The 25356-nt window shown below is 34.6% G+C and overlaps 2 protein-coding genes across 2 annotated transcripts in view; one reads left to right on the forward strand and one right to left on the reverse strand.

Annotated features, from left to right (window-relative positions):
• Positions 1-18076, forward strand: part of LOC143920671 (paired box protein Pax-1-like) — a 37550-nt gene extending 19474 nt beyond the window's left edge. The window contains exon 2 of the mRNA XM_077443596.1: positions 15835-18076. Coding sequence (XP_077299722.1) covers positions 15835-16457 — 623 coding nt within the window. The 3' untranslated portion in view covers positions 16458-18076. The remainder of the gene's footprint in view (positions 1-15834) is intronic.
• Positions 18077-19101: 1025 nt separating this feature from the next.
• Positions 19102-22031, reverse strand: LOC143921320 (uncharacterized). Its single transcript, XM_077444568.1, has 5 exons — positions 22028-22031; positions 21548-21883; positions 20983-21137; positions 19827-20065; positions 19102-19738 (listed from the first exon to the last, which is right to left on the reverse strand). Exons 1-5 carry the CDS (start codon positions 22029-22031, stop codon positions 19537-19539), a joined length of 936 nt encoding a protein of 311 aa, XP_077300694.1. The 3' UTR covers positions 19102-19536.
• Between the last annotated feature and the right edge of the window lie 3325 nt (positions 22032-25356).

Consider the following 25356-nt stretch of genomic DNA (forward strand, 5'->3'; position numbering starts at 1 on the left):
CTGACAAAAAGAGAGATAATTTCACCGCATGCCACTCATATATATTATATATACATAGTACCGTTTACCATGCACCCTTTTTTTGATCTTTCGACTTAAGATTTTTCGATTTTCGATCTTTGCCTTCCGATATTTGCGTTTTCGGGCGTTTCACTTTCGGTCCCGTGAGGGAGACCGATATCAGTGGCGTGCGGTAAAACTCTCTCTCCCCCCATCGTTCCTCTTGTATCCAGCGAGCAGGATACAAGAGGAACAGGCTTTTCCTCCCGTATCCTGCTCGCGCAAATTAAGTGAGGCTGTACGATGGGGGGAGAGAGAGTTTTACCGCAAGCCACTGATATCGGTCTCCCTCACGGGATCGAAAGTGAAACGCCCGAAAACGCAAATATCGGAAGGCAAATACCGAAAATCGAAAGATCTTAAGGGCCGGGCCGCACCGTGCAACTTTGTCGGCCGACTTGTTGCGCGACACGAAAAAATGTATGGAAATGTGTGCGACAAACAAGTTGACGAGTGCGGCATGTCCCATCTACCTGCATGCATTGGTCTGGTCGCCCTCAACCAAGTTGTTCGCGAGTTGAGCGGTGCGGCGGTAAGTCGAAAGATCAAAAAAAGGGTACATGGTGCAAGTTGTTTTTTAAGCTTTGACTATGCTTAGATTACTATTCGGTTGTGGTCACCAAATGTAAGAGTCTGCTCACAATATTTGGTATACAAAATTTTATGACATATTACCCAAAACATTTTTTATTGTACTCTATCAATCTATTGATATGAAAAAAATAAATTGAGCACAAATCAGCTGTCAACTGTCAAATTGGCTGTCGCTGGAAAAAGAAAAAAAAAACGCATTTGGTGTATCAGTGATAGTGCGTAATTTGTCAAATATCAAGCCTTTCCTTAATTTGACCCAAACATATGTAATTAAACAAGAATTACCAAAAATTCCCATTTCAACTTATTAGGCTCATTCTAGTACATTTTCCATCATTTTTATTGGAATTCAGGCTTTAGAACTTGTTTATAACTACTCTAATATCAGTAATGAGATAAATACAAAGTTAGAAACACTATCTCAGATCTGCATACATCGGGTATTGTTGAGTCACTCCTAGTTACTAGTTAGAACATTTTCAACACTTGCCCCACTTTGATAGATCGTGACCAGGACTTATATTTTATTGTATTTCTCCAAATATACTGAACGTAAGGTCAAGATATTTTATGTATTCCTCATCAAAACCTCTATGATTCGAATTATGTCATTACAAAATCGAAATATTGATCAATATCAACAGAAATAAGTATTTTCGCGGAAAACCCTTCGTACACGTGTCTCACAGATGCGAGAGAGAGAGAGAGAGAGAGGAAATTCAGTACGCGCCGCGCTCAACGGTCAGTGTGAAATTGGTATCCGCCTTGGAAAAACGGCTCTGCTAAAGCTGATATGTCCAGCAAAGTTGCTAGCCGATTTTTTTAAGCACAGTAAACATCCTCTGCTCAGACTACGAATCCATAGCCCTGATTTTAACTTTATACTTAACGCCAGAATTCTGCTTAAGGGCCGGGCCGCACCGCTCAACTCGCGAACAACTTGGTTGAGGGCGACCAGATCAATGCATGCAGGTAGATGGGACATGCCACACTCGTCAACTTGTTTGTCGCACACATTTCCATACATTTTTTCGTGTCGCGCAACAAGTCGGCCGAAAAAGTTGCACGATGCGGCCCGGCCCTAAGGTCTAGTGCACTAAAAGAAGAATAGAAAGCTGCATGCTTGGCATAACGAGTTAAGATGGATGACGGAATACGTGGGTCAGATATATGATAAGGATGGTTGATGTAAAGATCACATAGCTAGAAGGATGAAATAAGTGCTCGAATGGTACCCAAGATAGTTTAAAAGGGTGCAAGGAAGGTCACAGGGAAGATGAAATCAGAAAAATGTGTCGGATTATAGTTGCTCTAAACAGAGACGTAATTAGAGGCCTTCGTCTATGGATGGCGATTGACTGTGAATGATGACATATGTATATAAAGTAATAAATTAAGTTTTGTGATGATGAGAAAATTTGATTTTGAGATTTTATTAATATTTCCATTTTAAATAAATTAAAAGCAAATGCTATCTAATGATTACTTATAAACCTATTTATATTATGTTTTGTGATAAAAGTTGGGAAACTACTGGTGCTGTCGGAACTTGAAGGCAAAATTGGCCCACAAGCGTGACGATTTTCAGTAAAAATCCGAAAATATTTTTTTAATAGCCTATTTGGCGGTGTCAGTTTCATATGATCCTGCGGCAACTGTAAAGGACATCGGAAACCCTCTTGTGTCGCTAAATCGTTTTTGTCCTTGCCGACTCGTTTAGAAATTTTTTTCTTCACTTTCGTTTCACTAATTCAAACACCACGCTATTGATTAATTTTCAAAACATACAACAAAAAATTAAACCAATTGCAAATAAAAAAAACAAAAGAATAATTTGATTGTTTTGTGTTCGTTTGTTTGAGTTTACTTGTTGCGTACATTTTCTTAAAATCCTCGTAAACATAAACGGAAAGTCATTAAACCAAAAGCAACCTAATAACGTCTTCATAACTCCAGTAAAACGGTTCAAGTTTTTTATACACGGTCTGAAAAAAAATGACTTTGTAACATCAAACCGCGTTTCCGAAGTCGCTTGTCAAGCGTACAAATTCTACATTTTTTTCGATAATAAACATAAAGGGCTAATTTATTACTTTGAAAGACATACGATATCACACATATGAATGTACACACTACTGTGTACAAATGTAACTCATATTTATACCCAGAAATATTAAATATAAACATAATACATAACCATTTTACATTTTGAAGGGCGTCCAATTTGATTTATATTCTTCTATGAATTCGACTTTTGAATCGTTAATTATTATTAATATTAAACATTAACATCAATTAATGTTGACTTTTATGATACTGCTACAGATTTATCTGAAATAACAAGTGAAGCTAATAAAAATCAGTGGCAAAGCAATAAAATATATATATTTATGTAATGTTTATATACATAATAGTATCAAAAACAACAAACTACAGTTCTGAAATAAGAATAGTAGATCTTCTTTCATAAAACATACCTTCAACCTGTCAGCAAATTGTATGTTTACTTGATTGCTTCTCCTGCCGAATTCTACCAAATAATATATGTATTATGAGTAGAAAAATGATTCACAGTTTCGCCCTTTGTGATAAAACCAGTGCTTGTGGAGTCGGATCAAAATTTACCGACTCCAACTTGAACTATTTTATTAAATCGAGTTTTTTGCCAACGTATAACATTGTTACTAATTGAAATAATAGCGATTTTCATAAAAAATAAAGGAATTAAAACAATCACCAAAAATTGACAATTTATTGAATTATTGGTAATGAAATCAATAAAAATGAGAATAAAAAAAAAAGAATAAGACGGAGACAATCGGTTTTGGCCTCAAAACATCAAAATACGTGCAATTCAACGATTTTACTTATAATGCAATATAAAACCACGATAACTAAATTTATTAGCGGATTAACTTTAATATAATTGGAGACTCTGGTTTACACATAACATATTACATATTATTAATTAAAGAAAATAATAATAAAAAAATGAGTCGGAGTTGGTTGGTTTTTTACGACTCCGACTCCGCTTGAAATGCTCCGACTCCATGACTCCACAGCCCTGGTTAAAATCACTATTATCAATAAAATAAGCAACAGCTTTGTTTATTACGGATATTTTCTCATAAAATATCATACATTTTTTGCACAACTTTGACGCAATTTTGCGCACTGCCTGTAAATCACCAGGCCAACTTATTACCACTGTAACAAAGCGGCAATCTCGCTCTATCCATTGGCGTACGTATTATTGTCATGCGCGAGTTAGTCTCGGATTTTCCGACGTTTTCTCTTGCGTATGGAATCGGCGCGGAAAAGACGCGACCGATTTTTCCGGCACGGCGCGTTCGCGTCGTCGCGGCAGTCGATTTGCGTGTAAAAATTAAAAGCTACACGCTCGTACATCACTCTCGCGTGTTTTACACACGTAAACATATTAAAAGTGAGCGTTTATGTTTCGCATCCGGCGATTTTTCACCCGCCGCGGAAATTAACATGTCGTCGGTGGGTGTAGCCGATATTTTTGAAGAGTGGCCCGAACTGGCCAGGTGCTTATTTACGGCACTCCACAGTCCCTCTCTGCTCTCGACTCTCTCTCTGGCTTTGTTTTTCCTCGGGGATTATTTATATGCGCAAAGCGAGCGGGTGTCACCGGCCGTAATGTGCACGCTCGCGCTCGATCGTCCTTTTTCGGGTCAATCGTCGCGTTACGGATTGGAAAATTCGCACACTGTGAAAATTCGTCACTGTTGATGATATTGATTTGATGGTGAAGATTGGCCTGTTTGTGTTCGTCAGGACTGCCGATGCTGTGCGTAATGTGTAGGTAGCACAACAGGCTACCTACACATTACGCAAAAAGTTCCACATGGCGATATAATTTTATTTTATTTTTACATAGATATATGTATACAGTGGTGTAGTCGGGGCAGGTCGCCGCCCTGGTACTTCTTTTTGAGCCAGGTCACCGCCCTGGCACTTTGATCGATATGACAATTGTTCTATGAGTAAAATTAAATATATGTTGGCTAATATTAATAACACTAGAGGCGAGAAGAATAAGAGGCGACTTAATCGAAGTCTTTAAAATAATAAATAATCATCATAATTGTCCAAACTCATTACTAGAGGTAGGATAGTCACAGTGCTATCCATTGTAGTAAATCCTTTGTAAAAAAGGTTCGGCAAACCTTTAACAATGCATTTACAACCTTTGAACAATACGCGGCACCTTCTGGGTCCGGTGACTAATAATAATACATATAATAATAACACCCCCCCCCCTAGAAAGTCATTATTTACTGATTAAAAAATTTGCCCCCCCCCCCTAGGAAAAGCTGAAATGACGCTTCTGGTTGTTGGCTTTAAATTGTATACATTTCATAAATTGTAAAAGTATTAAAATTTAACTTTATTTTATTTTATATGACTGAAAAATTGAACATACTTTCGGTTAAAACGCTAAAAATGTACGTATTAACATTATTTTATATGCATGAAAAAATCTATCAATTGTACAATCGAATTATGAATAAATTTACATTAAAAAACCTGATGACAAAATGTTCATTTGATCACCAAAAAAAAAATTAAACATTATTTTATATATAGATAATGAGCTTTCATCAATACGACTCAATTTACTTGCATTTCAATACTATAAATGTTGAAAGATGATTTCCACAGCGTCTTTATAAACGAGCCAAACTTTTCATATATTATACATATATAATAAAGTTCCGTCAAACAATACGCGGCATCTTTTGGGTCCGGTGACTACTCATTACGTTCAATAAAAACACTCATCTTAGAGGTCACACTGTCAGACTCCAAAAAGAATAATTGATCAGAGATTCCGTTAAAGTTTGAAATAATCTTCCCAACAATGTAGTAAATTCTGAAAACCATAATATTTTTAAAAGCAAGCTAGAAGTCTTTTTTAAACTTGAAGTCTTCTTTTCCAGTATCTTTTCTATATTCCTTAAGTTATTAATGTTACTTATTATTATGAAGTTTTTAGAAAATACAAAACACATCTTTTTTATAAATATTTGAACTACCAATATTATGATACATGTTTTTTAAATGATGAAAAAAGAGAGGGGGGGGGGGGTCATAACTAGACCGGAAGCGTGCCGTATATTGTTCCATTATTGTAAATGCTTTGTAAAAAAGGTTCGGCAAACCTTTAACAATGCATTTACAACATGTGAACAATGAACAGAGCGCTCTGGGTCCGCTCTTTAGTCATAACTAGAGGTAGGACCGGAAGCGTGCCGTTTATTGTTCAATTGTTGTAAATCCTTTGTAAAAAAGGTTCGCCAAACCTTTAAAAATGCATTTACAACATTTGAACAATGAACAGCGCGCTCTGGGTCCGCTCTTTAGTTATTAAATAGATAATGAATTAATAAAGGTTGTGGCTATTTGAAGGTACTATATCTGCGAATTATTGGCTATTTGCAGGTACTATATCTGTGACAGGCGCAAAGTCTTCTGCGCATGCGCGTGTACTTATAATCCGATTATAATTTCTTACATTAATTAATGTATGCTAGACTTGTTTAATAAATCGTTCATTATACACGAGGCAAATAAATTTCGCACGTTATTGTAATATGTTTATATCATTTAGCTAGTTCGCGGCTTGCCCCCTCAGGGTCCGGGCTTTAGTCATAACACCGCACTGGTTATTCTTTTTTATTTAGCACTACACCACTTTAGAAGATACATTTTCTTATGTACAGACAAGTTTAATATCATAGATGTCACTCAGGGGCAACCCGATAACGACATCTTGGGAAAATATGAAATTGGATCCATCGTCTGAGGTATCATTTGTATAATACTTGTCAAACAGAATGAATATAAAAGAAGAAAAGGAAACATGTGAGCCGTTATATTTGATGGTAATTGGATTAATTATTAGGCACATTGCGATTGCCCAAAAGCCAATTTTTGCCATGAAAATCGCGAATACGGAATATTTGGCACTCAAGTTCTCGTTACTATGATAGTTATCGTTAGTATGATGGACTTTTGGGCGAGCGCTTTGTGACCAACCATATTCGATAGTGGCAAGTCCACTTCATTTCGATAAATATTTCGCAAAGCATATAATATAATGTTTTGCGTTTAACAACATTTAAAAATACTGGTGGCCTGTAATACGTTTATTATTATTTTCCGTGATTCTGGACATAGCGAATTAAAATAAGCAATGCCAATCTGTGAATTAAGTCAAATAGTGTTTTTGGAACAGAAAATTGGGCTTCCACCACTTTCAAATATGTATATATGTATAGTCTCATGTATTAACACCACAGATTCTCAAAATATGTACAATTGTACATTGTAAGATTGTAGAAAAAATAATTCCAATCTAAGATTAACTTTAATGAAAGAAAAATAGATTTTCACGTGTTCCTAAATCGATGTTTTTCAATACAAGTGGAGGATGACTTTTCCGCCATTTTAGCCACCGCAGGTATTTCACGGGCTTAAAAAATATCGACTTGAACCGATTTCCAAATGGTTAGGTGCGTTTTGTTGATATTCCCCGCGATAAATCAGCGCTGGGTAATTAAGTCGGATGTGCTGTCACATTAGTGGTTTGTCTGTGTTGTGCGCCGCCACTGCGCAATTTGTCCAGACAACTTAACAAATGGTGCCGCACAACTAAACTGATCCGAGAACATGAAGCTCTCATTTTTTATTACTTTGGAAAATGGAAAATGGACGAATTGTCGCCGTTGTAGCGCTGTCATCACTTCGCGAATACTTCATCTCATTTACCGACACGCTATGAAGATAAATACACTTTGATTTTATACACATACATATGTGACTCATTTGCTTATTCACGTAACTTTTATAACAACCGCTGAAAAATAAAGCAACGAATTAAAAAATTAAAATTATTTTATATTTCATACTACATACATACCCGGTTACGCTCGGTGAAAAAATCTTTTATTAAATGTATTTGAATCGAAAAAGTTAATATTATTTAACGATCGACCAATCACCAATGCAACCAATCAAAAACGACTTTGACGACAGCCAATCAGAAACGAATTACAGACGCCGTTTCGTCTTAACCCTTCCTCACCGAAGTGGGGTGTATGCAAGTGCCCCAATTTTTACGTTTTTCGTATTAACTATGTGGTTTTCAAAGCTATACACCCTATATTTCTTGTATTCCTAGAATAAACTACAAGAAATTTATTTTAAAATATTTCGTATGATTTAGAAAAGGGATACATCGTAAAAAAATACATTTTTACGTTCCAAAGTATGATTTGAAGGCGGTAGCGATAAGTCATGTTTTTGACCGTTCGCTTGCTTATTCTTGTTGATCGATGAATCAATGCGAGAGAAAGAGACAGCTATATTTTCGTAAGCTATTGTTTTCGTCGCTTTTGGTGCGTGGCTATTGAGTCATGCAGTCGCCTGTTGGCCTTACCTGTGTGCATTTGCATGTCGACGCTTGTCATTATTTTTTAATACAAAAATAGTCAAAAACATGCTATAGGACTAAAACTTTTTTATGTTCATGTATAAAATGATTAATAAGATATATATTGAACCCATTTGTTTTGAGAAAAGCTGTATTTTGATTAAAAAATACTGGGGTCATACTCGACCCCGGTTCAGGACACTCGTTCTATCTCGACGCTCCGTCCTTCAAAGGTTAAATATCAGCAGCGTGGACTAGTGGTTAGCATATTATGCCTTCGAGCGGAGTGGTCACGGTTCAATTCCCACTAGTAGCTGTTGGCCAGACCTTGGTTTGTGACTCCAGGTTAGAGATAGGACCGGAAGCGTGCCGTTTATTGTTCAATTGTTGTAAATCCTTTGTAAAAAAGGTTCGGCCAACCTTTAAAAATGCATTTACAACATTTGAACAATATACAGCCCCCTCAGGATCCGGGCTTTACTCCAGGTCGACTGTTTCCTTCCAGAGTTTGCAAATTTGTCAGATTTTCATTGACTACTGATTACATTCGCTTGTACGGCATCCACATTGTAGCTGAAACCTTTGAGCACTGCTGCTGTAATCTTCATCTCATATGTATTGCTTATGTACATTGGATGTGTCACCTGGTAGACAGTAAATCTAATCGTGACAGATATTACATTAACCAAAAGGTTAGAATCTAGTTTTAGCCAATGTTTGCCGACGATTGAATCTTATCGATATCGACCGGACAAACATTGGACATGGGACATCATGGAATCATGTTGAGGTTTGGCGACTAGACGTGTCCGACAGTAAAAATACAGTGTGTCACTATTTCGAGCGCATGTCACCACGTAGATTTATTTGCTTGGCTGGAAGCTGCGTCTGATGTGAACGGGGCTCCGGTATCAAAGGGGGCCCCCATCATCGACACGCTACGTCTACCAAAAACACAATATCAATCGTCAACTTCCATCTTGTTGTGATATCTATATGTATGTCTATTATGTCTTACCCGTCTAGTTGACAATAATTGGTAGCTTTGAATATCAAGGTCATACTTGTTGAAGAAATTGTATCTGGAGTTTCAGTTTTGATTTTTGATTTTTAAATGCTTTTTACTATTACTAAATTATGTTCATAATACATCTTATATCTACTTTTACCGTTCCTTTCTTCGATATATATATTGAGTGTATGGATATATTGAGTGAATGCGACAATATATATCAATATATATATATATATTGAGTGAATGCGACAGTTGCGCTTCGACCAGATAAAACGTATTTTAAATTGACAAAATGGAGGTTTCGTATTCTCCTATTTTCTCCTCCAAAACTGGACCAATTTTAAAAAAAAATCATCATCGGTATGAGAAAGATACTTTCTGTGCATCTATTGGCGTATTTTTTTTTAAATCGACCGTTAAATAAGCACGCTGGACTCGTTTCGTGGGTGTAAAAAAGAGGCGATTTTATAGATGTTTGGCAGCTCCTAGCTCCTATAAAAATAATTAATCAAAAAAAATAAAACGATAGATGCATCCCAATGGTGGATATCCATAGCATATTAAAAAATTTCTCTAGTGCCATAATTGAGGAAGGGAGAAGTATAGTACGTTTGTATGGACAAGGCGCTGCTGTCCAGCCCTCTTAATGTACAGCATAATAGGAAAAAGAGCTCAAAAACTTATTGACAATTATTATAAATGCTCATAATACATCTCATACATAATATTAATTAAAGACTCTCTAAAGTCGATGATCTAAAGCAGATTGTGTTTAGGTAATCTGTGTTTATACCTGAATGATATAGACATTTTGTTGTAATTACGATTCAATATAAATTAACGTTTTTATGAAAAGTAACCACAGTTATCTGATCCGCGATAAAAAACTTTTTTCATGTACCAGTAAATACCGGTAGTAGGAAAAATCATTTACTGTTTACCGCTTTATGAAATTAAAGACGGAAATTGAAATCCCTAGTACGTATTTCTCTCAAAATTTTGCTGTATATGGAATTTTCCATAAATATCTGTATGGTATTGAATAAATAATATAATTGTCTTTGTAATGTTTAGAATTGCTAGTACAAAAAAAGGTCACGAGGTCACTAGGCTTTTATAAAAATGGGTCAGAAACAAAAAAAAAGGTTTGAAGCCTGTGTGCTCTTTGGGAATTGATTCAAATATGTTAATACAAAATTATGGGTTTGGTGCATCCGCTCTAAAATCGCCAGATTAACAGAATGCCAGCTTTAAACGTAATTCTCGTTTTCTCGAATGATAGATTGCACATCAGATGACGAGTAACCTTTCGATGTGCACAGATGCAATTATTAAAATTGAGTTGAATCTTTCTGGCGAGTTTAATAAGGCAAGATTCGGAACTTATCGAATCTTGCCTTATTATAAACTCGCCTGAAAGATCCAACTCAATTTTAATAATTACCATTTTAATAATTGCATCTGTGCACATCGAAAGGTTACCCGTCATCTGATGTGCAATCTATCATTCGAGAAGGTGAGAATTGCATTTAAAGCAGCCGTCCGTTAATCTGTCGTTCAATTCGTCTGACGATTTTAGAGCGGATGCACCGCATCCCAAAATTATACATCAAAATTTAAAATTTTTAAGCGATCTCATATATCATCTTATACAGTTTTACATTCATAAAATATAAATGAAGCGTGAGTTTTGAACTACCTATGTACATATGTGTGTATGCAGAAAAAAATATATAAAAGAATTCCATACATTAAATCACAAAATACTACATATAAAAGTTAATATTAAGATGTAAAAAAAATATTAGTTGAAAACGTTCGTCAGTTACTCTCGACATATTCGAATGAAATATATATAATTAATTCCGAGTCATCGCGAGCGGGACATCATTTGCGTCAAGTGTAAAAAATGATTATTACCGTCGAAATTCGCGCGATATTTTCTTCATGCTCATTATAATTCCGATATTTTGATCAATTTGGAGCTGTCGTCGTTTAAATTTTAAAATATACCCGGGAGCTGGCGTAAATCAATTAGGGTATATAGCGGAGATAACATGTCGTCGCCAGAAACTATCATCTATCAATTTGCCATCGAGACGGCAGCCGACAGACTCTGCGAAGCGGCGGTCTGTTCGTTCACAAAGGCTGCCATCAATCACTCGCTTCTTCCGATATTAATGCTACCTGTCAACCGCTAGGGGCGCTGCTGAAGCCTTGCCACGTTGAGCTGCGTGCACGCCGACGTATCTCTAGTAAACGAGTGACGAACTGTCCACTGTCAATAACCACAAGCAATGCACATAATACAATTGACAACAATTTATCTTCTATCTATAGCCAGCAGTTTGGCTTAATGGTAGCGTGTATGTTTAGCACCATGTGATCATTGGGTTCGATCCGCCAAACTGCTGGTTAGATTTGGGGATATTTGTGACTCCGAATCGATCGTTTCTTATCAGAGTTTGCCAATTTTTATATCCGATCATTGTTATGTACAGTGTGGTTTTTTTATTAGAACAGTGATGTGCGGTTGTTCTTGTGCGATATTCATGAACAACCGTCTCGTTCTCCGACGAAAGGGTCTCTTAGACTGTATTCGTTGGGGGGGGGGGGGGGGGGGTGGCCTCGTGTTGAGGGCTTTAAGGGTTTAATTCCTTGACCTTTAAAGCGGGCTTAGATCCGATCATTGTTGAAACGGTTAAAACGGCAAAAAATCATCTTTCCTGTTGTCACAAATCTTCTGTATTTATTGTGTGTATAATTTGTAAAAATTATGTACAAAAATCTAAAATCCTCAATGGATTCATTCTGTATTAATGAATTGTTATTTCTTGTTCTTCAGCTTCTGGAAATACAGTGATTTATGTAATAATAAAAAAATGCTGCATTGTTTGTAATTAATTGTCCGGGAAGGCGCATTGGGGTCTTCCTGTCAAGCCTTCCTGGTAATATATCTATGTGAAATGTTTGTCTTGAATAGGCTCCTAAACCACTGAACCGATTACGATGGAACTTTCATTATAACGGAAATATTACATCGTTAACGATACAACGGATATAATGAATATTATAAGCAATTTTCACTCATTTTTTACTTTACCACGTTTATGAAAGTTGGTTTTCAATCTCAATATTTTATTTTTATTTTATCTGAACGTACTAACTCGAGTGGTATATTATTTTTTGAATTAAAGACTGCAAAAGCCAAAAATCTGTAAAAATTTCCCATTTTTTACAAGCCTCATATCAAGTTGCTTTCGCTTTTTCGTCTGACGAATTTGGGTTTTATATCCACACCCTTCCGATCGTTTTTAAAACGCTTATATCTCTTAAGCGAGAGCAGGCCAACAAAAATTAATGTCATACTCGAAATCAGTGAATCAAACTTACTTAATGATTGATTAATATCCGCTTCCGTATTTTTACTTTATCTATGTATGTACATAGTAACAATAGATGAAGTTTTGTGATCATGCGAAAATTTGAACTCGCGATTTTGACTGATTCGAACTCAAAATTGATCACTGATCACGTTTTCACCTAGAAAAATGTGTATCTGTGTATTTTGGGTTTTTTTGTTGTTGTTGCTCAGTGTTATCAATAGAGGTAGGACCGGAAGTGCGCCGTCTATTGTTCCATTATTGTAAATGCTCGGCAAACCTTTAACAATGCATTTACAACATGTGAACAATGAACAGCGCGCTTTGGGTCCGCTCTTTAGTTATTAAATAGATAATGAATTAATAAAGGTTGTGGCTATTTGAAGGTACTATATCTGCGACAGGCGCAAAGCCTTCTGTGCATGCGCGTGAACTTATAATCCGATTATAATTTCTTACATTAATTAATGTATGCTAGACTTGTTTAATAAATCGTTCATTATACATGAGGCAAATAAATTTCGCACGTTATTATAATTGATATATTTATATCATTGAGCTAGTTCGCGGCTTGTACTTGAATGTAGGTATTATACGTTGTATATGATAATAATTTTCTAACAATTAATAATATTAACTAATTTGGATTATATTTTTTACTCCACGTCACTTTACGAGTTCGAACTCAATTTAAACACGCTGACAGTGACAGTTCACCCACATAGAAGGCTTTGAACCTGTCGCAGATATAGTACCAATAATTCGCAGATAAATAAATAGCCAATAATTCGCAGATATAGTAATTCATTATCTATTTAATAACACTGAGCAACAACAACAAAAAACCCAAAATACACAGATACACATTTTTTCTAGATGAAAACGTACCTTGCAAAGAGCCACAACCATTAATAAAACGTGGATTGGACTTTGAATACGGAGATTTACAGTTAGTCTTCATATATCGAAAAGGAGAATATGTAGGAGGACACCTTTTGATGGAAGATAAGGAGGACGACTGGTTTCCTTATTATTGAGTCTTACTTCAATTAGAAAGAGTTTGAAGGAATGTATGTATGTAGTTCCGTTTTATAATATATATAAACGATATGCGATTTAAAACAAAGTTGGACACCACTGAATGTTGCGTTTCGAGTGCAGTTAATTAGTCGAGTTCGTCGAGATTTGTTGGGATATAACATTGAGCGTTTATTTGCGTCTCGAGAGCAAATGGCCGGACGCAATTTAACGCCAATTTGCCAATCAACCGGTGGCCTCCTTCGTACTAAAATATCATGTCGAATTTGAAGAATTCTCCTGACGAAATCCTGTTCGAAAAATTGAACTGCAATACATACATAGTTATAAATGTAGATTTTTGAATCGCAAGCGATACAATGTATTGTACTCCAACATGAACCATTCCATAAGGGGTTTTGTTTTATTTTTCCAAGCATATATTATTACGCAGCTCGGATTTCATGCGAAGAGCCATTTGCGAATTTCTGCCGTCTGTCGATTTATCGCAATTGCTCTCACTCATGCAACAATGTTGCGTCTGAAAATGTAAGCTCAGACACGCTCCCGGTTTTGCGACTCCAAATTACCCGTTCTGTAGAGTTGAAGATTGATTTTTTAGCGCCTTCTCGGCGTCGACACGTCAAAACAGTGTCAATAATCGTAAATATCTCGCAGTTATTTTTCCAGTAGGCCTTTTGTTCTGAGCTCAACTGCCAGAGGTGACTCAGTCGGCACGTAAAATAACAAAACTTTTGTACTTTGTTAATAAAAATACCCACATATTGCTATAAATATGTGTTTGTATTATTTAGTTTGAAAGCTCTCTCTTCCAGATATTTATAGTATTTAGAGTGTAATAGTTATAGTTATTACATGCCTGATAGCATCTCATTAAATGATAAACCAATATAATTAGTAAATAGCACTGTTTGACAAATGACGATTTTTTTTTGGTTCAGAGACGAGATATGACTTTTCTTATAGATCTATGCCCAGTGAACACGAATCTGGTAATAAAAAATGTTGATTAGCTCGAGATTATGAGATATATGTGTTTTTTAAATCGCGCAATTTTTCTATATCTTGGTGTTGTTCAGTGGATGTCTCAAAATTTGTCAATTTTCTGTTCAAAATTAATATTGTAATCTATAGTCGGGAATTTTATCTTTCATTTGTAGTACTTTTCAGCTTTCATATCTCTCTAAGGAGTCGTCCAGTTCAAATCAAAATTCAAAAGTACGTATTTGGGATTTTTTCCCACTGTTAATAGTATTTTATATTGAAAGATTAGCTCGAGATTAGGAGATATATGTGTTTTTTAAATCGCGCGATTTTTCTATATCTTGGTTTTGTTCGGTCGATGTCTCAAAATCTGTCAATTTTCTGTTCAGAATGAATATTGGAATCTATAGTCGGGTATTTTATCTTTCATTTGTAGTACTTTTCAGCTTTTAAATCTCTCTAAATAGTCGTCCAGTTCAAATCAAAAGTACGTATTTTCATTTGAGATTTTTTCCACTGTTTATATTAAGTATTTATATTAAGTATTTTCTATTGAAAGATGTTTATTGGGATAGTGTTCTGGCCACACTATTTTTTTTTTCGTTTAAAAGGGTTAATTGGATATTTTTTTTATATTTTATAAAAAACGTCCATAATGCACCCTCTTCAACATCTTTGATTTTGCAAAACCCGTGTTTGTGTGTCAACAGCAACATTTGATTTTAGCAATGCTAAGACTATGTACATATATATGCATGCATACATACATATGTCAAAAACCTATCAAATTTTAACATGTGAATTTAGAGATGATTATTCATTTAAGCTGAGTTCCCTCATTTTATCTATCCTCAAGTGCGTATTGTCAATAGTTCAAATAATGTTTTCTTTCGAAGTTTTGGGGTGGTTTTAGATAAAAAAGATCATTAAACGTCGTTTAAGTTTTGAATGTGCTCAGATTACTATTCGATTGTGGTCAGCGAGTGTTAGAACGAGAGTCTGCTCACAATGCATATTTGGAATACAAAATTTTATATGAAATTTAAGTCAAAATATTTTTTAATTGTACTCGAAAAACAATGTTTATATCTGGCGACCTGGCCCGACTACACCTCTGTGTATGTACTTATGTACATAGGTATATTATATTTAAAAAATCAAAATAAATTGCTTCACTAACAGAGACGAGTAGATCCGTGTTGGAGAGGCCTTCATCCAGCAGTGGATGGTGAACGGCTATAGATGATGATGATGATGATGATAATTTATTATATTAATAATTGTTATTTTTTTTACAGAGGGTCAGGTGCAGCAGTATGGTGAAGTGAACCAACTGGGCGGGGTATTCGTGAACGGACGCCCTTTGCCCAATGGCGTTCGTCTTCGCATAGTCGAGCTGGCACAACTCGGCATCAGACCCTGCGACATCAGCAGACAGCTTCGAGTCTCCCACGGCTGCGTCTCCAAGATCCTGGCCAGGTACCACGAGACGGGCAGCATCCTTCCAGGAGCCATCGGCGGCTCCAAGCCGCGCGTCACCACGCCCAAAGTAGTCGCCTACATCAAAGACCTGAAGCAAAAAGACCCTGGAATCTTCGCTTGGGAGATCAGGGACAGACTGCTATCCGACGGAGTCTGCGACAAGTACAATGTACCGTCAGTGAGCTCCATATCGAGGATCTTGCGGAACAAGATCGGATCCATGGGTGCGCCTCCAGCTCACACTCACATATCTTTATACAATTCTCCGTTGTATCCTGGACCTTTGTATTACGGGCCCCAAGGGGGCAAAGCTCCACCTTCTCCGCCTCGAGCCCCCTGCTGGCCCCCGCCACCCCGCCCCAACCCACCCTCTCATCCCCCGTACAATTACTACATGTATTTGCAAGGTGCTCCACCTCCACCGCATCCTCCCCTTTGATCGTTTGCCTCTGTGCACCCCACAGAATATTACAACGAAATAAAATAACGATTAATTAATTTATTGAGTGGTTCAACGATGTGTGTGTGACGCCTTGTATGACGTATTGTGTGACGCCTTGTGTGTAAAAAAAAATCAAACTTCTAGTCAACATCGATTCGAACGTAGTGTCGTTACGTTATTTTGAGCCATTGTGTGCTGCGATTGTGTGTTGTGTAATTGTATATATTATACTTGTATACTTAGGTATTAAAAATGAAATGAAAATAATCACAATGTGCCTTATTTTTATTCGAATAATTTTATATATTGAAAAAGTTGTAAAATATTTTTATATGTCGATGTTTTATAAACGTGAATCAAATGTGTCATATTTTAGTAATTATTATACTTTGCAAGTAAGTGCTGATGTTTCAAAACTATGATGCAGAAATCGTTCGAGATATCATCGTTAAATGAAATTAAAAATTGAAAAAAAAATCATTGCTTTTGGTGTACAATTTTCATGCATTTTCCCTCATAGAGTAAAACATATGTACATTGTGTATTCATTTACGTCTGCTTCATAGTTTTGGAACATTCCTAGTTTGATATTACATATATTGTAGAAAACGTTAGCACCGATTGAAATTTTTTTCATTGTAAAATTTAAACAACTCAATTGTGTACACAAAAAAATAAATTTCTTAGAAAAAGTTAAGAAAAAAGCTCAAGTCGTTGCGAACGTACTCTAATAATATATGCAAGGGAATTTATCTACATATAAGTGCGTGTTTTCTATCAGTGCCTTCTATTGGGAACGAATTGAGATGATCCTCAGTTCTTAATCAATACAAAATCATGCGAATGTAAATGTCTTTACTATATTGCAGGAGTTGTTAAACTTTTAGTCCAGAACAATCAAATACGAGTATGTTTTAAAAGATCTTGCTAGACATAAATACATTTTGCGGTTGATTTAAATTGATTAATAACAGCAGTTTGAACCTGGTTTATAGTGCACTTGTATTATAGAGCAATCTGAAGTTCGTTAATTTTGTCTGTGTCATTAGAAGGTATAAAATTTGCTATGCTAAAATTTATAATTAAATTTTTGGCAGAAGATTTGTGAATATGATAACAACGCTTTCATTGTCAAAATCATTTGGTTTTGTTTTATTTGATTTTTTTGTAATTGGCCTTAGAACTAACGAACTTCCTAATAAGTGAGGGATGGATTTGATGAAATTGCAAGTTATATTTTTCTACGCACTTAATTCGTTTAATATGATTTTTTTTGTATAATCTTAAATGATTTTATAGTATTTTTGTTCCGTTAAAAAATGTTAATTTTATAGTTGGTGTATTAGAATTATTATTTTACGATTAAAAAGTACCTTATGCCTACAAATTTTTGTTCATATTAATAATACATACATACAGTATGTACCTATGAGTTGTAATGAAATATTCATTTTATATTATGTATGTATATTCCAATGTATTGTCGAATTGATGATGTAATTTATATTTAGGTGTAACAATTGTATTGTTCATCTAAGCGTAGATGTGTTGAGTGCCTGTACATATGTATTTTTGTTATTATCTACCTATGTCAAAAATAAAAACGATATTTTCAGTATTTTTGTATTGCATTTTATTTATGGGTTCCGGTGGGACGATGATTTTTTTCGACCGAAAATTCAAGGACAGAATTAGTTTTTTCTTTGAGTTCAGCTCATTAAATGGGCGGCTGAAGTCAAAGGCTGAAAATTAATTGCGACAGGTCCACGCCCTTCGTCTTGACCTTTCAAGGGCTCAACACGTGCTCGGCATGAGGATTCTGCATGCTAAATTAGGCTACTGGAGACAGACTGCAGATATGCGACAAAAAATGGGTCATTATCTCATCCCTACGAATTCCGATTAGCTCATGACATGAAGAAATCGCTACTATGTATATAAAAATTACAGCAATCGTTAAAAATATTGAAGATTAGATTTTATGAGAGAAGTAAGTTAAGGTGCTATTATGGTTATAATATAAAGCCGGAGATTGATTTTTGTTGAACGAATATAAAATGTTGAAAGCCACTCAGTGCTGGGACATATGTCTGTCTGAAAATGACAGGGTTTTTCTTACAAAGGAAGCCGACACATTCTCTAAAAAAAATTAAATTATTTCCTACAAACGCGTATTAATTTCACAAGCGTGTTTAGTGTCAAATATCTCCCCCTAGTTTGATAATAATAAGATGTATATTTTAACCTGAAGCAAATAAAAACAATTTACAATACATTTATTTTGAATAAAAACAAACGTGATTTCGATTGTTTATTTTTCTCCAAATTTGAAATAAAAGTTGAATTGAAAACAAACGATCATAAAATTTGTCGCAAATTTTCATTATAATTTAACAATAACAAAACATGATTCATTGTTGACTATATATTATAATAATTTATACTTAATTGTGTGTGTATAATTTTGATTTATGAGCGAGAAAACATAAAAAAAAATTATTATTAAAATATGATTACTGCCATCTATTGACGAAAAAAATAATTTCTATTAAATCAACTTAAAAAAAAGTGGTTTGTGTATTAGATAACTATTCAACAATATAATAAAACAATTTATTATTGTATTTGTTTTATTTTTATTATATATTTACATATATGGACTTTTTCTTACAGTTGCAATGGAATGTTATTTTTAATGAACATAATTTATGCGTTTTGATTGATCTATCATTGTGTAAAATATTCAACATGAATATCACAGGATAAGTATATATGTATAATAATATAGATAAATACATATGTACATTAAAAAAGTAAAACATTTTCTTAATTAATTTTCGGCATTTGCACCCACACTGTATAAAAGACAAAATATCTGAAGTCAATAAGATTCATTTAACATCACATTTTTACAATAGGCAATACGTATAATATCTTTTTATATCATTTATAAAAAATACATTTGAACCACATGAAAATTAAAATAAAATTTATAATGTGAACACTCCACAATTCACATTTCCAAGAAGTATCACATAATTTCTTAATTAAATAACGATATTTTGTTCGCATAAATTTATTGACAATGCTCCGTCGTATCAACGACTGATTGTTTTTTCCATCCGAATAGGAAATATCCAAGACCGGTGCCTAATATGAGAGCTAAGCACAACCACACATTGTACGTCATGAAGATTAACATCAGCAAATAAGATATGAAGATCTGCAACATGTGAAGAAGAGTTTGGACGACATGCATGCAAGACAACATCGGGTACCTAGAAATAATACAATCGAATTAATCAAACAGTATTGTATACTATATATATAATATATAGTGGACATTTTTTATTAATTTAATCGTACTTTACAATCTTCTGTCCGGAGCAGTTGGAATCGGGACCGCATTCCTGTTTCGTAATGTTCATTTGGCTCTGAGTTTCAGTTTTCATGCTACCCTTTCTAAACAGAATCTCCCTCCAGCATTTCAGACCTTCGTATAAAGCAGCTGCCAAGAAAACGACGACGCAAGCACCAACTAATTCTCCTGCGTTAGTACTAATCCACCCCGGAAAGAGGATCTCTTGACATACTCCAAGATGAAACTGAAATTAAAATATATACATACATAAATGTCGCAAATGTCTAACAGGAAATATAGAAGAAACTTCATTTCATAACAAAATTGTTTCGTTTCAAGTTTTCATATCTGTCATGTATGCACTGAATATGGTATTAAAATATAAAACAACACATTTTTACATACACAGATAACCAAACGAGATAAGTTGCGATATAAATTTAACAGATACATCGTGAGAAAAACATTATTGTGGTTTGGTTTGTGTGGTTAAAAATTGTATTTTGATTCCAGAATCTACTTCCACAAAAATTATAAAGTGAAAAGTAAAAAGAACATACATAGGTATTTAAAAACGAAAATTTGATAAACATAACATTATAGATGCTATTTTTTTTTTTTATTGTTTAATTGCTTCTTTCATTCAATATTTATAATAAGTATAACACAGATTACCTATGTAAACACAATCTGCTTTAGGTCATCGACTTTAGAGAGTCTTTAATTAATATTATGTATTAGATGTATTATGAGCATTTATAAGGATTGTAAATATGTAGGTTTTTGAGCTCTTTTTCCTATTATGCTGTAGATTAACATTAGAATAATATAATTCTATGATTACTAACCAAATTAAATTAAATTGTAAAATAGAAAATGATCAGTAGATCAGTAGCTATTAAAATAGATATAAGATGTATTGTGAACATAATTTCGTAATAATAAAAAGCATTTAAAAATCAAAAAAATAATAAGTATGTATATATGTATGTACTTTTATCAAATTTCACAATCTAATAACATTGAAAAAGCTAACTAAACTCTATAATATTTCTATATATAAATAATCAATTTGAATTAACATTACTCTCATTCTGTAATATGTTTTTGACAGATATTTTTAAACATTCTAAATAACTTGAAGAGTACTTAAAGCCTTACCACCATGGAGTGCATGCTCATACAATCACCAGTTTCTTCACCATCGCCCCTATGATCATGAAAAGCATCCGGTGATTTGGCCATGGGATGGACATGCTGAGAATGGTCCATGCCGTGGTTATGATGAGAGTGGTCCATCTTTAATTTACCACTAGCTGTGAATAAAATTAAAACCATTTTTATTTTCACATACATATATACAGAAACAGTAAATCGGATTGATATTTCTAATTAAAATTCGTTTTAATATATGTATATAAAATATAGTAAATTTGAAATACAGAACAGAAAATTTTGATAGAAAATACCCAATTATGATAAGAATCATTTTGTATTGTTTATTAAATGAAACAAATGAAATTTGTTTGAATACGTTAAATTTTCCATACTTATAACAAATCTGTGCAATTGCTAAATATATCTAAAACATGGATATAAAACAGTGTTAGTAAAAATAAATTAAAACTTATGATTATGAAAATTTTGAAAATGGTTGACATTTGTAGTTTTCCACTTTGGCCGACAGATGGCAAGTGGTGCGTCTCCAAATGTCATTGTGACGTACATTTTTCAGGGATGTCGATTTTAGAGCTGCCAAAGCATCGTAAAATTAAGAAATACAGGCAACAAGTCGCCGCCAATGCCAAGAAGAAACTTCGGGGCTTTCGCAAACGAGGAAACATGGCGAAACGGGGTTTCACCTGCGCCTGTGTCAGCCATGCGAACGTGGCCACATTCTGTACGAAAAGAAGCCATTTTACCGTGGAAGCTAGATCATAGATGGCATAACAATGTTTTAAAGAAAATCCCAACAAAAAGTTTTTCATTGATTTCCAATTATAATTAAAAACATATGAAACACTCCAGTTGTTGGTTAGTGTATAGTTGTTAGCCAATTTAACTGAAAAAATTAGTATGATAACGAACAATATACTACTATATCAGTTAGTAGCGAACAGGAGCACCATAAAGGATACTAAGGGAGAAAATACATTGAGTGGGACGTGTTTTTGTTTTTTTTGGATACTTAAAAACAACCCCTAGCCCATATTCATGGTACACAGTCCCAAAAATCACCGCCTGGAGTGTTTTCGGTGATATTTTATCTTTGTATTTATCCTTGCTTGACAGTGATCGATACCGGTGAATCTTATATTTGAAGAAATGTAGGAGAAACTTGTCGGTTTAATATGAATATGCATACACGTGCGACCTCCCGAAAAAAAACATAGCAGGAAGCACATGACGTCCCATGCCATTCAGTGTGTTTTCGCACTTCGCACTTCAGTGTGTTTCCGCAATCAAGTGACACACTAGTGAAATTGCTGTTATCTCTCCTAATTTCTTACTTTCTGTTTAGTTTCAAATTGTGAAAAGTTGCTTAGCGAGATTGTTCTTGGACATATTTTTAAAAACTATACAATTGTGGTATAAATGTATCTAAATGTTTGTAGTAATTTCATAAATTAGACAATGAAATTATTATACTTCGGAATAAGTTTATCTCCTTTGTACCTATTATTGGTAATACAAAGCCATGAAAAAATATGATTTGGTCCAAAATTAATAGATCAATGGCATTTGTTGTAGGAAAACTGTGTTGTTGAGAAAAGCGTTATAGCAAAATCGTTGAACATTAAAAAAACGCATTATAAAGTGTGATTTACATATATGTATATGATAAAACGAAGTTATAAAAAATAAAAATTATTGAAATTAGCACAATATCTTGAGCTTTTAAGTAGTTGGTAAAAGTTGACAAATCTCTATTATTTAATTGCTAAAAATGGACTATGGACTATGAAAACTCAATGAGTCGGTTCCACTGTTCCATAAAATGTTCATCGCCATAAGCGCACCGGTGAGCGCTCCTTCGTATTTAAGGCTATGACTCGAAATTAATTTTGGTTTCTTCACATTGACATCTAAAAATATCCTGTAACACTAATAAAATTGAAAAAAGTTAATATTTTTTGTTAGTTTGTGATATATTCAAGAGGTAGTGTCAAGCGTTGGCACTAAACACATATAATAGAATAATCAAATCGGTATCTACAAACCTTAAAGCCAATAATATTCATAACAACTAACTTAAACAAAACAAATAAGATTGCGATCATACAAAAATGATAATTTTCGATAAAAAAACGTATCGTAAAATATCAATTTACATTATCGAATATACGAACGTAGTGAATTTCGTTGCTGTCAATTAAAAAAAACTGTTTCTTACGAAAATAAACAGCATTACAAAACACCTAATAGAAAAACTAGTGCGCCTACAAAATTTAGGTATTGCTAAATACCATTTTGAACTAGTCTTTCCGGAATTGACGGACGTGAACAAGTCCAAATCAGATCAACAGCCGAATTTTTCACATGTTTTGCATAACATCGGTAAAGATCCAATCACTCGATTAAGTTATTTATGTATGAATAATCAGGTACCAAATATGGTGTCGGGAATTTATTATGAACATGCAATTCTTGCCAGATCGAACGGTGACACAAGATTTGGTTTCACTTTTGTTGTTGCCGCTGCGAGCTGACGCAACGTTCTCACTTTCTAAATCTGGTCAAACTCCTCGTTGGAGAAATGAGATCAACGAATGTGCATCAAACGGCACCTGATCGTAGTCTTGGGTGTTGACAGATCAAATTCAATGATCGCAAAATAAATACAGGGTAACACGTGCCGGTGAAAGTACATACAAGTGGTTGTCTACTGTCACCGTACTAAAGATTTCTTTCCGTACATTTGAGATGAAAGACCAATAATAAATCTGCGAGACCATTCACTCAATAACACTTAATGGTATTTGATATATGAAAGCAAATACTCTGATGATATTACAATTTGATTCCAATCTGGAAGCTACTAAACCTCTTAGCAAACCATGTATGCATGTATGATGCTTTCTACTGTGTTATCTTCTTTTTCTATTAATATTTTTCTAGCAGACATAGAAAAATATGTTCTTGGCTGTATACTTACATATATAGGGTGATAACTTCATTATCAAGACATAATTTAATAATAATGTATATTAGCCTGCAGCATAGCTCGGTCGTTTAGCTTCTGCTTAGCGTCGAGAGGCGCCGGGTTCGATTCCTGGGTCCGGGCCTCGAATGAAAATCAATTTTTCAGAGTGTGCTGTTGGTCAGACCTGGATTTGTGACTCCAGGTTGATCTTTTCCAATCAGAGTTTGCCAATTTTCTCTGATTTCATTGTTGAAACGGTTTCCGGAAAAAAAATCCTTAAGCTAAAAATCCTTCCTACCTACTATGCTATTACTTCTACTTGTTACTACTATGCGATACTTCCTTCCTACAATTCATAGATGTCTCGTTAATTTGCGAGTTTTTCAGTGTCTCGTAATTTAACGAATTGTAATAAAAATGCTGCATTTGTAATTTGTAATTGCAATGGAAGGCGCATTGGGATTTACCTGTAAGGCCTTCCTGGTATATATGTAAAAATAAATAATAAATAAATATGTGAAACTTGGACGCTTAACGCCAAGATGCTACACAAAGTTCAATGTACTCAAAGAAGTATGAAACGCTGTATGCTCGGCATAACGAGGAAAGACAGGAAGTGGAACACGTGGGTGAGAAGTATGACAAATGTAATAGATATAGGTAGGACCGGAAGCGTGCCGTTTATTGTTCAATTGTTGTAAATGATTTGTAAAAAAGGTTCGGCAAACCTTTAACAATGCATTTACAACATTTGAACAATAAACGGCACCCTCAGGGTCCGGGCTTTAGTAATGGACATAATGGATAGAGTAAAGAGACTGAAGTGGCAATGGGCGAGCCACGTGGCTAGAAGAATGGACTAAAGGAGGACAAAAGAATGTGCTTGAATGGTACCCGATAGAATGCAAAACGGTTAAAAGGAAGACCGCAGGGAAAATTGGTAGATCGAATTAGGAAAATGTGTGGGGAGAGATGAATGAAAGTTGCGTAAAACAGAGACGAGTGGAAGCGTGTTGGAGAGGCCTTCATCCAGGCCTTTAAATCCCATCTCATCAGAAGAACTGATTTAAATACCGCCAATTAAAACTCCGAACGAATGTCAACGAGAGTTTGACCAAAATCTTGAACACTTCTAGAGAAGGTTTTCTATGAGCCAAGATTAGATAAATGCAATTCAAGTTACAACTACAACAGTTGCACCTGCAAGGCTACAACCTGAAATATTTAGAAAGGCACACCTTGAACTTTATCAAGCCATAATGACACGATGAACATAATTTGTTTATGTCTGTAATGTAACATCATCAAACAAGCATTGAAGCGTGTGAAAAACTATGTAATCCGAATTCACCTGTTCGTTCATATAGTATACTATTGTTTACGTTCGGGCA

This window comes from Arctopsyche grandis, chromosome 13 (genome assembly GCF_051622035.1).
Source record: "Arctopsyche grandis isolate Sample6627 chromosome 13, ASM5162203v2, whole genome shotgun sequence".
Taxonomy (NCBI): domain Eukaryota; kingdom Metazoa; phylum Arthropoda; class Insecta; order Trichoptera; family Hydropsychidae; genus Arctopsyche; species Arctopsyche grandis.

Bases quoted from the DNA above. Each gene is read 5' to 3' on its own strand.
- LOC143921320 (XM_077444568.1), bottom strand. The intron at 21,138-21,547 runs GTACGTCACAAT...TTTTATTCACAG, and splicing joins AATCGACATCCCTGAAAAAT to CTAGTGGTAAATTAAAGATG. The intron at 20,066-20,982 runs GTAAGGCTTTAA...TTTTAATTTCAG, and splicing joins TGAGCATGCACTCCATGGTG to TTTCATCTTGGAGTATGTCA.